Genomic DNA, 14,207 nt, shown 5'->3' with positions numbered 1-14,207 from the left:
ATAAGCATGACTACAATATGCATTCATCAACATACATCAAATACCTGCCTTCATCCTCATCCTCCAAAACTTACTTACCTTACACGACAGAAACACTACAAAGCTATCTAACATGCCAAAACTCTTCATGTATTACCACACCGATGAGCCTGACATGGAATGTTTGCTGACAAACCTCAAGCACCGGCGCGACCGGCTACATTGGAGGCGACGCCCTCTATGCTATTGCACATACCTACCCCGATCTCGAGATTACCGCTTTGGTCCGTAATAGCGACAAAGGCGCCAAGGTCGCGGCACAATACCCCAAGACTCGCCTCGTTTATGGCACGCTCGACAGTACTGACCTCCTTTCTGAGGAAGCATCAAATGCAGACATTGTTCTTCATTGTGCCGATTGCGACCATCTGGCTTCTGCCCAGGCGCTGGTTGCTGGCCTTGCTCGCAGTGGGCGAAAGTCTCATCTCATCCACACCTCTGGCACCGGCATTCTTTCATTTGCCGATTTTGAAGAAGATACCTACGGTGTTTCCCGAGAAAAGTTCTACGATGATTGGGACAACATCACTGCAGTCACTTCTCTCCCAGATACCGCTGTTCATCGCAATGTCGACAAAGTTATCCTGGGCTCCCACGAGGCATCGTCGGGCAACATCCAATCGGCAATCATTTGCCCTCCATGCATCTATGGCCCTGGGCGCGGACCTGATAACAAGCGCAGCGTGCAAGTGTACGACATGACGAAGGCCATACTGAAGCGAATGAAAGGTTTCGTCGTAGGAGAGGGAAAGAATCGATGGACCGAGGTGCACGTCCAAGATCTCAGCGAAGTATTTCTCGCGCTTGTAACAGCGGCTCTGTCGCCTGATGGCGGCAAGGCTACCTGGAACCAAGAAGGATACTACTTTGCAGAGAGCGGAGAGTTCTGCTGGGGCGACCTCGGACACAAGATTGCCGACATTGCCTTCAAGAAAAAACTCATCAACCACGAGGGAATTGACAATGTGAGCAAAGAAGAAGCGGACAAGATGAGACCAGCCGGCAGTTATCTCTGGGGCACCAATTCCCTTTGCAAGGCTGTCAGAGCTAGGAAGCTGTTTGGATGGACGCCTAAACAAAAGAGTCTCTCTGATCTCTTGCCAGAGATTGTCGATGATGAAGCCAAGTTGCTCGGCCATATCCGGCAGCATGCTGAGGAGGCGGCTGAGGGACGCATTCTGAAGTAGTGTAGATATAGCTGGCGTAGAATAGTCGAAATTGCTCACGTTGTGTCAAGTGAATATGTTTAGCGTGCTCGCATTTCCATTGCCATTCCTCATCATGACATGAGCCTCGGCAAAGCCGTTCGAACTTACGTCATGCATCTCAACCTCCAATTGCTTCGTCTTCTCCAACCTCTTGAATTTGGATCACCGGAACTTCATCTCTGCGCATGTAATATTCGAAGCCGATCCCAGCATATAGATTAAAATGCCTCTCTGCACGCTGCATTTACTGGCGCTCCACGCCACAACACCAAACTCCGTCTCAACGTTTCTTTCCACACTCAAAGCAACCGATATCTCACCTCTAGTTGTATCCCGTGTCATCCGCTGGATTATTCTCCCATATAAGCTCTCAACCGAACACCTCCTCGCTCGAAACATCCACTGGGACCTCCTCCTCATCTTGCCCTCCACAGACGCTCTGCCATTAGATCTCACCAACCTCATCGAGCATCACTGGAGCGTTACAGCCGGTGTACCTTCACGCCTAGTCAATGACTTTGCGTCAAAGAACAACAAGCTCCTACATCCGGATCCCCAGGCTGTACCTGCGCTTCAGCAAAATGTCAACCAGAAAACGACGCAATCGAGTCAAAGCCTGGAGTTGAGCGAGGAGCTGAACACGTGGATTCAATCCTTTGTCAACAGCGATTCCAAAGAAGCAAAAGGCGCAGTCTCAATGTTCAACCTACTTGCTTTCAATCCTGGTATGAAAGAGGAGTATCTGAAGTACGGCACTGCGTTTGCACGTTCCATTGGCTCGAGGCATGGTGGTAATGCAAAGATTGTCGGAAATGTCACACATGTCAATCGCGAATCTACCAATAGAACATCCACAAATTCTACCGGCAATGATGATTGGGATGAGATTGCTCTCGCACATTATCCCAGTATATTGCATTTCAGGGATATGCTGGCCAGCGAGAAATATCAGGCGGTCAACAAGAGGCATCGTGTGCCCAGTTTGAAGGATACGTGTATTTTGATGACGAGTGAGATTGCGGTCGAGGAGTTGGAAGAGGGTATGGGAAAGGCGAGATTGTAGGGAGGCGGACCACCTTCGCGACGTCGACAGCGTGGGAATGGTAAAATCTCTAGGGCTTGAGAGGTGTACTAGAATGATCGAAACTCCGTTGGGTTAGATGTCCCTTCTACTTTACAGGAAGCTTTACTCTCAAAGCAAGGTTCGGCCGAGAGTAGTTTTGCCCAGGGTCTCGTAACCCTGTGCACCGGCACACGATAACCGATTGGCCTCCACTATCATATATCCACGTAGACTCGTCTAGCCACACTTTGAGTGCAACTATGACCTCCGGAAATATTATGACCTCTGTGAAAACCGTCCCCCGCACTCCGCCACTGGAAAACCTTCCTTTATGCACTACCTTTCATGCCCATGTTACCCAGTGCTTGGTTGCATGTTACACAATTATGTAGCGCATTGATAGGGGGCGCGTCCAACTTGAAATATTGGCGCTCCACTATAGTACACGAGGAATCCCACCATCCGTTCCTCCGAAAGACGAAAAAGAATTTCCTCAAATTAGAGGAGTACTGTCGCAATCGGATCAGGGAAGAATCTTGGCTTGCGACTTTGTTGCAGATCATTTTTTGTGAAACCTGCGAATTAAGTAGACAGGGAGACGGTCGTGTGATCTACACATTGGCTAGGTTCCTCTAGAGTCTTGGCATGACCCCCCGTTTACGTAGTAGTGCCTGTACCCTTGAAGCTCAACCTAAAGATTGAAAATACGATTATTTTCTACGGACAACTTTTGGTTCAACCGGGCGATTGTCGTGTGGCTTTTGGGGCTGGCTGTTACCAAGCCGTAGATCATGCTACACATAATCTCCTACCTTTTTGGTTTGGCGCATCTGTATCCTGTCTGTCACGTAGACCCATCCAGACGGGTGAAAGGATGACCTTGGAACACCACACTAGCTTGGATGCTGTTGGTAGGCGACCATGCTACGGAACACTAAAAAAATGCACTTGTTGAGTTCCTACAGTCGTTCCATCGTTGACGAGTTGTTGCTGCATATTACAAAGATTCACCAAAATAAGGCCCGCGGAAGCTAATTTGGTATCTATGAACGATCAGGATTACGAGCATGAGTACCAACTATATCTTTTCTTGTTCATTTGAAATTAGAAATCACCCTCCCTTTTTCTCTCACAGAAAACCAGGTATGATTCCTGAAATAGATTAATCGGCATCCCAACCCATTGGGGAACTTGCCTCTTCTGACCGCTTCGGCCACTAGCAACGTCATCACTGCGGAAAGTCGTACGTATGTGCACTATCAACAAGAGATGCTGGTTTTTGAGAAAAAATAAAAGCCTCAGAACTAACCTCATTAGGTTTGCAACTTGCGACTGTAGAGCCCTGGTATACCCAGTGTGCATGATAATTTCATCAAGTGCGCAAGAGGCAGATCAAGGTCCCCGACCCCCCGATGCTCCGCGTTTCCAGCAAACAACGCATGACCAACGATCTGCGACCCTTAACGATGTCCACTTAATGATGTCCAAGCCCCTATGATAATTCTGAGCGAATACATATAATATTGGCAGATAGCCTCCTCTGTCACGGCTGTAGTCCTTCTACATCAAAAACCACAGGGGCATTTGGCAGTATCCACACAATTATCAGCCCTCCCTCTTATTACTTTCAGTCTGTAGTTTGTTTCTCAAAACTGCTATAAAATTATTCTAGGGTGCCGCACACCCTTTGACGTACCACATGGTGAACGTACTGCCCCTTGTGGGCTCGATTATTGGAGGCGTCAGTGCAGCTCCTCTGCACTTTGCTTTTCCAACTTGCTAAGTAAATACCCAGGCCATCCTCCAATTCTCGCTCCTTGCTATCTACAATATCTTCTTCCATCCTTGCCGTAAATGTAAGAGTTCTTTTCTACTTCCTACATAATACTTCTGCTAATGCTCAATCAAAGTCCCTGGCCTAAAAATCGCTGCAGCTACAGGATTGTATTATCATTACAAATGTCTACAGGGCGAGGAAGTTGCATGGGAGGTGGAAATGCACAAAAAGTATGGAGAAGTTGTCCGCCTTGCACCTGATCGATTGTCTTTCGTGACAGCCGGAGCCTGGAGAGACATTGCTGGTCCCTCAGTTGGGAAACGCCTTGAGAACCGCAAGGATCCGTCAGCGCTTCCATCAAACATCAAAGACATGCGATCTTTGGCTTCAGAATATCGAACAGAAGTCCACAGGCCGCGACGAAGATTGTATCAGAATGCGTTCAGCGATAAAGCCTTAAGGAAACAAGAGCCCTTGATTCTCGGCTATGTCAACATGCTCGTCAAGGTTATCAAGGAAGCCAGCACAGAGAACCTAATCAGCAAAGTGGATATCCAGAAGCTGCTCAACTGCTGTACATTTGACGTAATGGCAGACCTAACATTCGGGGAACCTCTTGGTCTACTCGAGCAATCCGAGTTGAGTCCATGGGTCGCCCAGATCTTCAACAACATAAAGAACGTTTCGATCAAGCGCGTCTCCCTTGATTACCCGATCATGGAGCGTATAATCAAATTAATCACACCCAAATCTCTCAAAGCCGGAGGACTAGCACACTACGAATACTCAGCCCAACGGGTCGAGAAGCGCCTCGCAAAGGGAATTGACATTGGAAAACCGGACATCTGGTCCCTCGTCATGACCAAGAACGAGCAGGGCGAGATGCCAAAAGAGGTCATGATGGCAGATGCTGGGACGTTCATGGTTGCAGGAACAGAGACGACGGCTTCGACTCTCAGCGTCCTGTTCTACCTCTGTCTTACGCATCCAGAGCAAATGCAACAGCTCCAGACCGAAGTGCGTGCTCTACGCGAAGACGAACTGACGCTCGATACCCTGCAACACCTACCCTTCATGTCCGCATGTATCAAGGAGAGTCTGCGCGTCCACCCCGTCGTCCCTGTTCCGCTCTTCCGCAAGACGCCAGCAGGCGGCAACGCCATTGATGGCCAGTGGATCCCAGAAAACGTAAGCAACATCATTGTACATTCAAAACTTTGATCTTATTTCTAACACATGGTAAACCAGACTCGCGTCGCAGTCTCCCAATTCGCAGCCTACCACCACAGCACCAACTTCAAAAACCCAGACTCCTTCCTTCCCGAACGCTGGCTCCCGGGCACGGGATACGATGCCGATCACAAAGATGCATTCAACCCGTTTTCGCTTGGACCCCGCAATTGTATCGGTCAAAAGTCAGTCTTCTTTCTTTTTTTTCCCCGACAAAAAACAAACGCCAAATATATAATGACAATGGACTTTCGCTGACACAAATTGATAAAAAATTTAGTCTTGCATATCACGAGATGCGCATCATTCTCGCAAAACTAGTGTGGAATTTTGATTTTGAGCTGTGTGAAGAGAGTCGAAATTGGATTCAGCAAAAGGTGTATATTCTGTGGGATAAGCCTCCGCTTATTGTCAAGGCAAAATATATCAGGGGATGAGAGAGATTAGCTTCGGTTGCCCTTTCACCTTCACGACTATTTTGCATACACTGCAGATGCTGGTGGCGCGCGAAGAAGAGGAAGAATTTTTGTCTTTAAGTTACATTTCCGTTTGGTATTTGGGTCTAGAGGCAACTACTACCTGGTAACGATTAGAATTCGACTAGTAGCGATAGAGTTATCTAGCCAGCCAGGCATATGTATTAAAATAAGCTACAGAACAAAGCCGCCAGTATTTACACTCTGCCAACTTCGCATAGGATGCGTATCTTCGAGTTCCACGCACCACCAAAGGACTTCCTTTGTCTTTTCAATCTGTCCGCTCTCCTCGTAAGCTCTGGCCAGCGCGTACCATGCCTCCGAGTAGTCCCAGCCAGCGCCAAGTTTGGTGAGGGTTGAGAGCAGCCCAAAAGCACGATCACGCGCTGCAAGACGAGTCAACTCGGGCGGAGAGAGCTGATTCTCAGCGGAAGGGGTGTGCGAGGTAAGATATTGCGACTTTGTGATGGACGGACTGGTTTGAACGGAAGCGGCCGTGGTTGGCCGGGACGAAGATAGTGCTGCTGCAACATTGACCGGCTCCAGGGGTATTGCCTCATTGTAGATATCCAAAAGTATGTTTGATAAACCCACAATACCTTCAGGATGGTCGGGGAAATGTTGTAGAGCTCGTTCAAAGTCTGCGCGAGCCTCATGGGGCATTGATTGAGCAACGAGCAGCTCTCCGCGCTGATCGGAATTAGCAAATATTCTGGGGGAATGTGCTTCATAACTCACCGTAGCAAATACGTCGGCCCATAGCTCTTCCACACTCTTCCCACTGCCCCATCCCTTGTCTGCAAGTGCCTTTGCTGTGGCTGACTCTACAGATACCTCTGCCTCAAACGTCTCCACCAACTTTAATGCCTCTGCTACAGCTTCTCTTGCATCCTGGAACATGTGTGCCCTTGCATATAGCCGTGAGATGAAGATCCATATACTGACTAGTAATGAGACTTTTTGTCGACGCTCTTGGATCTTCGAAAAGTAAGGATCGGAAGGCACATAGTCTGCACGCGGGAGCGCAGAAGGCAAACGCATATCTTGCCTAGGGGGGTGGTCGTGCGCTAGCGGTGGAGTGGAATGTTCAAGATTATGAGGGATAGATCGTAGAGGTCTCTCTCCGTTCTCATTGGACTTTTTGGAAGCACTAGGTAGAGCAGAGCCATCAACCCCAGTTCCTGGCAGCGGTGGAACTTCTTGGGCTAGGTCAGTCTCTGGGATAGAGGCTTTGCCAAGACTAGCCGAACGTGAACGCCGCTTCTGCAATTTGCTGGCAGTTCGCGTAACACCAGCCTGTCCATCTTCATGCTTGTGATGAAAGAGATGTCGATAATGGGAATTGGGATCTGCCGCAGATTCATTGTTGGTTACTTGGATAGCTGGAGCCTGATCTGGCTGTGTGGTGGCTGTTTTCGCGCTGACAGCGGATGCGTTGCGAGCGGCGTTGTCTTGCTGTACCCTGACCGAGCCTCTCCCCCGAAAGATGCTCCCTCGCCCGGTACCAATGGCAGTTTTGGGTGGCGCCAAAGCTGCAACAGGAGTTGGCGGCTTGATCACATCTGCCGTTGGGTCGCCGAAAAGTCGACCATATAACGCCAGCAATTCATCGCATCCATCTACGGCTGCAGTGGCACCATCTGTGATCTCGAGAAGCGCCAACTGCGTCATCTTAATCTGCAAAATATTGCTCTTCTCAAAGCGCTCCATGCGATCTACGACGCCCGAGTCCGGGTTATCTTGGCCAACAGCATCGTTCAGATGCTCACTACGGTAGGCGCCTGAGTCACCAAGGCCGAACATAACGGTGGGATCGCCAAATTGCTCGAAAGCCGCTTCGCAAGCTCGCTCGGCCGCAGCGAAGTCAGATCGTGATGTCAGCAACAAAGCAAGAAGGTGCCATACTGGCATCAACTTGCGCTCTCGGCCAAACTCGCTGGTAATACCATCGGAAAGCACTCCGTCAGTACTGATTGCGGTACCTTTAGCGCCTGATGACAAGGCACGTTTGGCAATCTTGATTGCGCCTGGAATGTCTCGCACTTCTGCCAGCACCAATGCTAGAGCATAAAGAGCATCCACATTGTTTTCGTTGCCAAGCTGTGGTGAAAGCGCCTTACGAAGGTACTGTACAGCCTTGGTTTGGATGCTTGAACGTGTTTCAACATCATAAGTCAGCCTTGCCCAGTGAGCTTGGCTCACGCCGATAGCGCAGTATGCTGCTGCTAGAGCCGTGGGCTCGACCACTGGTTCTGCCGAGGCAACAGACGCGTCACCCTTTGCCGCACGACGGTGTTCTGCCTGTTCCAACCAGTGCTCGATACTGTGGCCAATCTCGAGCGCCTTTTCGGCTTCCTTCTTGGATCCCCAGCGGCAAAGCATCCTAATGGCTTCTGCTGACGTTCGCAAGACGGTGCCGTCATCGTCTATACCTGCTTCGGGTTCCCCACTCTTTTCAGCTCGGTCCTTGTTCCGTTGGATGATCTCTACGTAAGCATCGTAGGCTTTGTACGCCAACTCAGGCTCGGCGAGCGATGCGTGGACGACGAACAAGTTGCGCAGTATTTGGGTAGAGTGATATGTCTTGGTGGCTGCTCGGTAGAGAATCTGAACAGTGTTAGTACCGATGAGGAAAATTGTTCGTTGAATACTCACATCTAATACACCTCGAGCAACGCCCTCCTTGCCTCCTTCACCAAGATCCTCGTCGGACCACGTTGGGCCACAGAGGAGGCGCCAGTTGTCCATGACAGAGTCCACCCATGATTCAACTTCGTGATTGGTTTCACTGGCCTTGGGAAACTTTGTCTCCTTGATCAGAAGATTTTCATAGATAGTTTCTACTCGCTTGAGTTCTGCTCGTTGCCGCAATCGTATGTCAGAGCGAGGGTTTGAAGAAGGCTTCTCTGCGATGACGGGCGTAGAGTCAGGCTCGTACGGAAGGTTTCGACGCAGGATAACGGAGAGCGAGTCGTAGTATGCTTTCCATGCCAGTCGTCGGTGCTGTGCCGAATCGGCTATGTCGGTTGTATTGTTCTTGGACGAGGCATCCCAGAACTTGGCCCAGTACCGGTAGGTTCGTAGGGCATCGAAGGCGGTGACGTTTTCGCCAGTGCTTGTAGACTGGTCGGACAGCTGGCAGAGTCGGACAATGGAATGTTCACCCCACATGTGGAATTGGGCAGATTCGGTGCTGGGTGTAATGGCGCTGGACAGCCATGGCATTATAGACGAGTAGGCTGTGACTGCCTCGCCGACTGCGCCTGTCTTTTCAAGGGCGGAACCTGTACCACGTCAGACCCTGGGTTTGCTTTTGGGAAGGAAAGGTTTTGCGTGTACCTCTAATGTATGAGCCCTTTACCAAGCAGACCCGGGACCATCCATGTAGCGAGCCTCCTGCCTCGCCCGACAGCTCTGTTGCAACGACTCCAAAGTCCTTTGGAAGTCGTGATACAGCCTGAGCATGCTCATCAAGTACGTAGTGCGTCCATGCAATACACACGGTGGCCTGGAAGACATCTTGGTCGTGGCTGCTGTCTTCATCGATGGCGGCAAGCAGGGAGGGGACAATCTGCGACAGCCCAGCGGAAGCGGTCGAGGAGGCAGTCGAGGGGCGCTGGGTACTATAGGCGGCTATCTGTGTTTCGGAGCGGGCTGTAGTGGTGAGGCCTTGATCCGACGTTAACCCTCAGTCATAGCATGTAAAGGGAACAGGATTTGCTGACACTTCCGGTGCGGTGCGTGTTTCTCTACCTTCCTGCACAGCTCAGGCACATCGGCCCATCGTCCAGCACATCTGGCCTCGTCCAATTGCTGGATGTAGCGCTTCGCTTTCTCGTTCTCAGGGGCGTTCTGTGCTGGTGTAAGCTATGGGCGCAGAGAAATGACGTTGCGCTGGAAGTGGCTGCTCCCTGGACGCACAAAGCAATATGGCGGGCAACATACCACCATGATGTTAAAGATACGCCTTTGGCACTACGCAAAGTCGCGATACATGCACAGTCATGTTCGAGTAGCAATATTCCTTGCGACCGCAGCGGCCATGGCCATCCACATGTCACAGACCGACTGCAGCTCTGGTCCCACCCAGCCGGATTAGTCCCCCCATCCCTGTCGCCTTAGCGCTTCACGGGCCGACGCGACCGCCGAGGTCCAAACTTTTTTGTTGCCAGTGAATTGACTGGCATACTATTCTAACTTTTCAACAGTCCAGCTCAAAAGAGACGAGCTGGATTGATTTATACCGTCACAGCAAACAGAGCGCTCGACATGGCACCCCTTGCTGCAGAACTCGCGACGCTGCGAGCGCTCAGCTTCCGCATCTCATCTACACCAACTTCGCAACTTCCCCAGCACGTGCCCGCAATAGCTGCATCCTTGGCCTCGTGCAGGACTATTCTTTCGTCGCCCCAGGCTTCAGGCACCAAGGCCACTTCCTCCGAATACTCTGTCGCTGTTCACAAATACCGCACTCTCCTGTCTACTCTTCTTCAAGATCGCACTCCTCACGGAAGATGGTGCGCCATTGTCTTGATCAAAGCAACCATCGAAGTCGGAGGTTGGGAAACTTTGCAAAAGAGCCTGCCCTGGGTTCGCGGTCTCTTGGGATTCCTCAACAAGCCAGACCCACCATCCTCGAAGAAACTGTGCATCATCACTCTGACACGCATCTTTTTTCTAACGAGGGAATATCCGACGCTGGTTCGCGAAATCACCACCCCATCCCTAACACCTTTCGTACAAGCAGGACTACAGATAGCCAACACGGCCAATGTACCGGATGCTTTGTTGTTGACAGTTCTGGAGAGTTTTAGCCAACTGTTACCCCGACATCCCACAGTCTTTCGATCATACCTCAAGCAGCTCCACCCACTCCTAGCACGCTTGATTGCGCCCACACCGTCCACCAAGCTGAGTCAAGAAGAAAATTCTGGACTCAGATATGGGGTTGCATCTGATGTTGCTGCCGCTGCGCGCCAACTCTACGCGCAATTACCTCATTGCGCACCAAAGGGCACTTCTGGTGAAGATTGGACAAAATCTGTCAAAAGTGTGGTCAACAGCGCCCACCAAACTGCAGATCATGTCTTCCGTGCGGTAGTGGAAGATTGGCAATCTGCTTCCCGTGAAGCACCCTTGGCGAATGGCCATACCATCAATGATGAGACCCAGGATCTGGAGCCAAGCTCAGGTCTTCCACCTTGGTCGGGCATTTTTGCTGGCGGCGAACGACTGTTGGGACTCATGTACCTCCTGAAAGAGTACATAGAGAGTCCTACTTCAAGCACCGTCTATTTGGACGTCGGTTTGATCGTTGACTTGATCTCCAGGATGCTCTTCATCACTATCCCTGTATCGTCATCCAAAAACTTCCAAAACACTGTCCGCCTAAATGCGCAAGTCAGCAAAGAGGAGCGAGAAAACCTATGGCTGTTGATCCCGGAGGTGCATGTTGTTACGGTCGAAGTGCTTCTATCGCTAGCACAAAGGTCTCAGTCGAGTACAATTGCGTTGGACCCAATCATCATTGATCAACTTGTCTGGGTTTTCAATGCGGAGAGAGACACGGTCCAAGTCAGAACGGCATGTTACGTGGCAATATCAGCTCTCTTGAAGAGATCTGGAGTCGCGTTCCACAAGTCTACAGTTGACTCTCTCCTACCTCTTATCCGTTCCTGCTGCGATGACCTGCTTCCCTCAGCTATAACTACCAACGCAGCCAACAATATCCCCAGCCGTGCCAAGACAAATGGCAACGCTCAGCCACAGACTTCCGCAAACGCAGACGCTTTCCTAAGTGTCTCAAAAGAACCTAATAATTTCCTCGACGGCTATACAGGATTGTCACAAGCCGCCTACAATCTTCTACCTGTGCTGCTCTCGGCTATTCGTGCTCAACATTTATCCGACTCTATCCGAGCTCGCCTAGACCGCACTGCCGTTCTTACACAGCACAAGGAAGCCATGGTAGCTAGCGTGCTGAACCCTCCGCCAAGCAAGAAGTTTGGTAAGCCTGCAGCAAGCATTTTGCCACTCATGGCTCGGTCATTTTCTGCTGAAAAGGACGTTGAGGGCATGCTGCGGCCACGGATGCCAGTAATCCGCCTAGGTGGTCAAGACTTGGATACAGAAGAGGGTGAGGATGACATGGATGTTGAGGAAGAGGAAGAAGCGGAGAAGGATGAAGCTGAGCCACAAGCTCTAGAAGAAGTGGCTGATAGATTTGTAGAGGAGAATGCTGGTACCGCAGTGAAAGACTTCGCTATGACAGATGTTCTCCACACTGACGCACCCACACTCATCTCCTCCAGGCCGAATTCAGCATTCAAGAATTTAGGAAATGGGCTTTTGCCGGAAGCCCCAGTCTCTGGTGAAGCAAAGCGTCCAATCGGCAATGAAGGCCCTCATTCTCTTTCGAAGCGTACCAAAACGAACCAAGATGAGCCGCAGCCTACGCGCACCGCAGAGCCTGTTTCTACGGCTACCGCGCCTTCTGACGATACTCGTATCGATGCAACAGCATCAGCGACCTCAGACTTCACTGCTACCAAGACCGCCTCTGTGATTCCAGAGCTTCCTGATCCAGGTGAAGGTGACGATGACAGTGATAACGACAGTGATAACGACAGTGATAACGACAAGATATCACTAGTGCTGGGACAGGACACAGATGATGAATCGGATTGATAGTAATAGTAATCATACAAACCATGGCTCTAGCGCGTGCTTTGAATGTACAGTGAAAGTGTTGGCTGCAAACGCTTATGGTGCACAGACCCTGCCCGCTATCCATAGATTACAATACCACTTCTTGTACCAGCACTTTCCACCTGTCTAGACTGTTCCACTGATAGTTTGGATACCTACTCGATCTGCTGGATTTACGGGCCACATTACAACATCGCCACTATGCCAAAAGCCAGTCGTCCAGCTGTCACTTCAACAGCGTCCACTACAGCGAACTCCAGAAAAATGGCCAAAGTGGTCGTAAGACGCACACCCAGAAAAAGCGATACAGCTACTTCGTCAAGTTCATCTACAACGCCGCAACCGCTGCGCAAGTACCCATGGGATTCTCATCAAGACGACATAGTAGTGAACAGCGTCGAAACTCCGAACAAGACAGGACAACTCACTGGCGTAGAGCATTACCTCCAACAGCTATCTTTGAAGAAAGACTACAAGGACATTTGCACAGATTTCGACGAGTACCGCTGCAACGGGCTGAAAGCGACGGATGCGTGGGACCCTAGTGATGAGCAGCCAGAAGAAGAGCAAGAGCGATACGAGCACCTCACTAAACACTCATCCACAACTATCCCACGGCCACCGTCAGTGTATACCGAGTACGATCACCAAATCTATACATGCACGACGACCAACCCGGCCATCTGTCTCGCCATAGCACGCATCGCCCAGCACAACCTCCCCAACATAAACTTCCAGTCCGCGATCAACCACCTGCCCAACGTTCCCCCGGCAGGCCGGCTTCCCAAACTACAACCCGGCGTTTTGGCAGAAGACATACCCCACGAGCAGGATACTGAAAATGACGACGTCATTACCGTACTCTTCCTACCGCGCTTCTATCACGACGGCAGGCACGCACTGGGGTATTACACTGCCGATCCACCAACAAGCAACTCGGCGCAAGACGCCTGGAGGGCACGCCTGAAAGATGTACGACAGATGCTATTTACGCCGTGTGTAATTGAGGATCTGGAGGCGTACGGGATGATTAGGTATGCGGCTGTTTCCAGAGCCCAAGACGATATCGAGGCGGGCGATGCTTCCGTGCAGAGCATTGGTGCTAGGGGAGGGAGGTGGCTTCAGTTTGATAGTGTGGAGGATTGGGATGAGCGGAGAGTGGCGTTTCATATTGTGGAGATGCTTTGGGATAAGCGAATGGGGGTGACAACGGGGTTGGAGGAGTCGTCGTTGCTCTGAGGGGTGTCGGCGAGTAGGATGGCTTTTGGCATAGTGTTGGAACGGGTCCTTTCGAGCCAGGCGAGGCATTTGAGGAGATGCGTTGTGGTCCCAATCCACACGTATAGTGGTGCAGGTTTTGAATCTCTCCTTCTATTGATTCTCAGCAAGTATCAATAAACTTAATAATTAATATCCGAATTAACCTGTGTATCCCCATGAAAAAGTCGGCGATTGCTTGATTTTCTCGAGCCATGAGCGGACTCGGCTTTCACTACATATACATAGGAGCTAAATTGGCATCACTCACCGTGTCCTCTCCGGATGATGGGACACGACTGGCATGGTCCCTGCGTCTTTGTTGCACCTCAATATGATCTGCATGTGATAGGTGGGCAGAAATGTACCCGTCATCTCATTCACAATCTGCCAATGAGGACAAGACATACATCGTCAAGCGTGGTAGCGAATGCAATGTTTCAATTCAA

At 50.5% G+C, this 14,207-nt stretch overlaps 6 protein-coding genes across 6 annotated transcripts; 5 read left to right on the top strand and 1 right to left on the bottom strand.

Moving 5' to 3' along the window:
* Nucleotides 1-112: 112 nt before the first annotated feature.
* Nucleotides 113-1,226, top strand: COCMIDRAFT_7374 (uncharacterized protein; the record flags this gene model as incomplete). Its single annotated transcript, XM_007692129.1, has 2 exons — nucleotides 113-129; nucleotides 182-1,226. 2 exons carry the CDS (start codon nucleotides 113-115, stop codon nucleotides 1,224-1,226), a joined length of 1,062 nt encoding a protein of 353 aa, XP_007690319.1.
* Nucleotides 1,227-1,470: 244 nt separating this feature from the next.
* COCMIDRAFT_38874 (uncharacterized protein) lies at nucleotides 1,471-2,310 on the top strand (the record flags this gene model as incomplete). Its single annotated transcript, XM_007692139.1, has 1 exon — nucleotides 1,471-2,310. One exon carries the CDS (start codon nucleotides 1,471-1,473, stop codon nucleotides 2,308-2,310), a length of 840 nt encoding a protein of 279 aa, XP_007690329.1.
* Nucleotides 2,311-4,009: 1,699 nt separating this feature from the next.
* Nucleotides 4,010-5,754, top strand: COCMIDRAFT_101651 (uncharacterized protein; the record flags this gene model as incomplete). Its single annotated transcript, XM_007692145.1, has 5 exons — nucleotides 4,010-4,051; nucleotides 4,106-4,166; nucleotides 4,221-5,275; nucleotides 5,336-5,502; nucleotides 5,598-5,754. The coding sequence occupies 5 exons, from the start codon at nucleotides 4,010-4,012 to the stop codon at nucleotides 5,752-5,754; spliced, it is 1,482 nt and encodes a 493-aa protein (XP_007690335.1).
* A 213-nt stretch (nucleotides 5,755-5,967) lies between these two features.
* COCMIDRAFT_7371 (uncharacterized protein) lies at nucleotides 5,968-9,744 on the bottom strand (the record flags this gene model as incomplete). The annotated part of the gene is made up of 6 exons (XM_007692128.1): nucleotides 5,968-6,483; nucleotides 6,532-8,400; nucleotides 8,449-9,077; nucleotides 9,133-9,462; nucleotides 9,519-9,645; nucleotides 9,739-9,744. The coding sequence occupies 6 exons, from the start codon at nucleotides 9,742-9,744 to the stop codon at nucleotides 5,968-5,970; spliced, it is 3,477 nt and encodes a 1,158-aa protein (XP_007690318.1).
* Nucleotides 9,745-10,062: 318 nt separating this feature from the next.
* On the top strand, nucleotides 10,063-12,480 carry COCMIDRAFT_7370 (uncharacterized protein; the record flags this gene model as incomplete). The annotated part of the gene is made up of 1 exon (XM_007692127.1): nucleotides 10,063-12,480. The coding sequence occupies one exon, from the start codon at nucleotides 10,063-10,065 to the stop codon at nucleotides 12,478-12,480; it is 2,418 nt and encodes an 805-aa protein (XP_007690317.1).
* Nucleotides 12,481-12,765: 285 nt separating this feature from the next.
* COCMIDRAFT_101650 (uncharacterized protein) lies at nucleotides 12,766-13,740 on the top strand (the record flags this gene model as incomplete). The annotated part of the gene is made up of 1 exon (XM_007692144.1): nucleotides 12,766-13,740. One exon carries the CDS (start codon nucleotides 12,766-12,768, stop codon nucleotides 13,738-13,740), a length of 975 nt encoding a protein of 324 aa, XP_007690334.1.
* Between the last annotated feature and the right edge of the window lie 467 nt (nucleotides 13,741-14,207).

Source organism: Bipolaris oryzae (genome assembly GCF_000523455.1).
Source record: "Bipolaris oryzae ATCC 44560 unplaced genomic scaffold scaffold_120, whole genome shotgun sequence".
Taxonomy (NCBI): Eukaryota; Fungi; Ascomycota; class Dothideomycetes; order Pleosporales; family Pleosporaceae; genus Bipolaris; species Bipolaris oryzae.
This window is presented reverse-complemented; position numbering and strand designations above follow the sequence as displayed.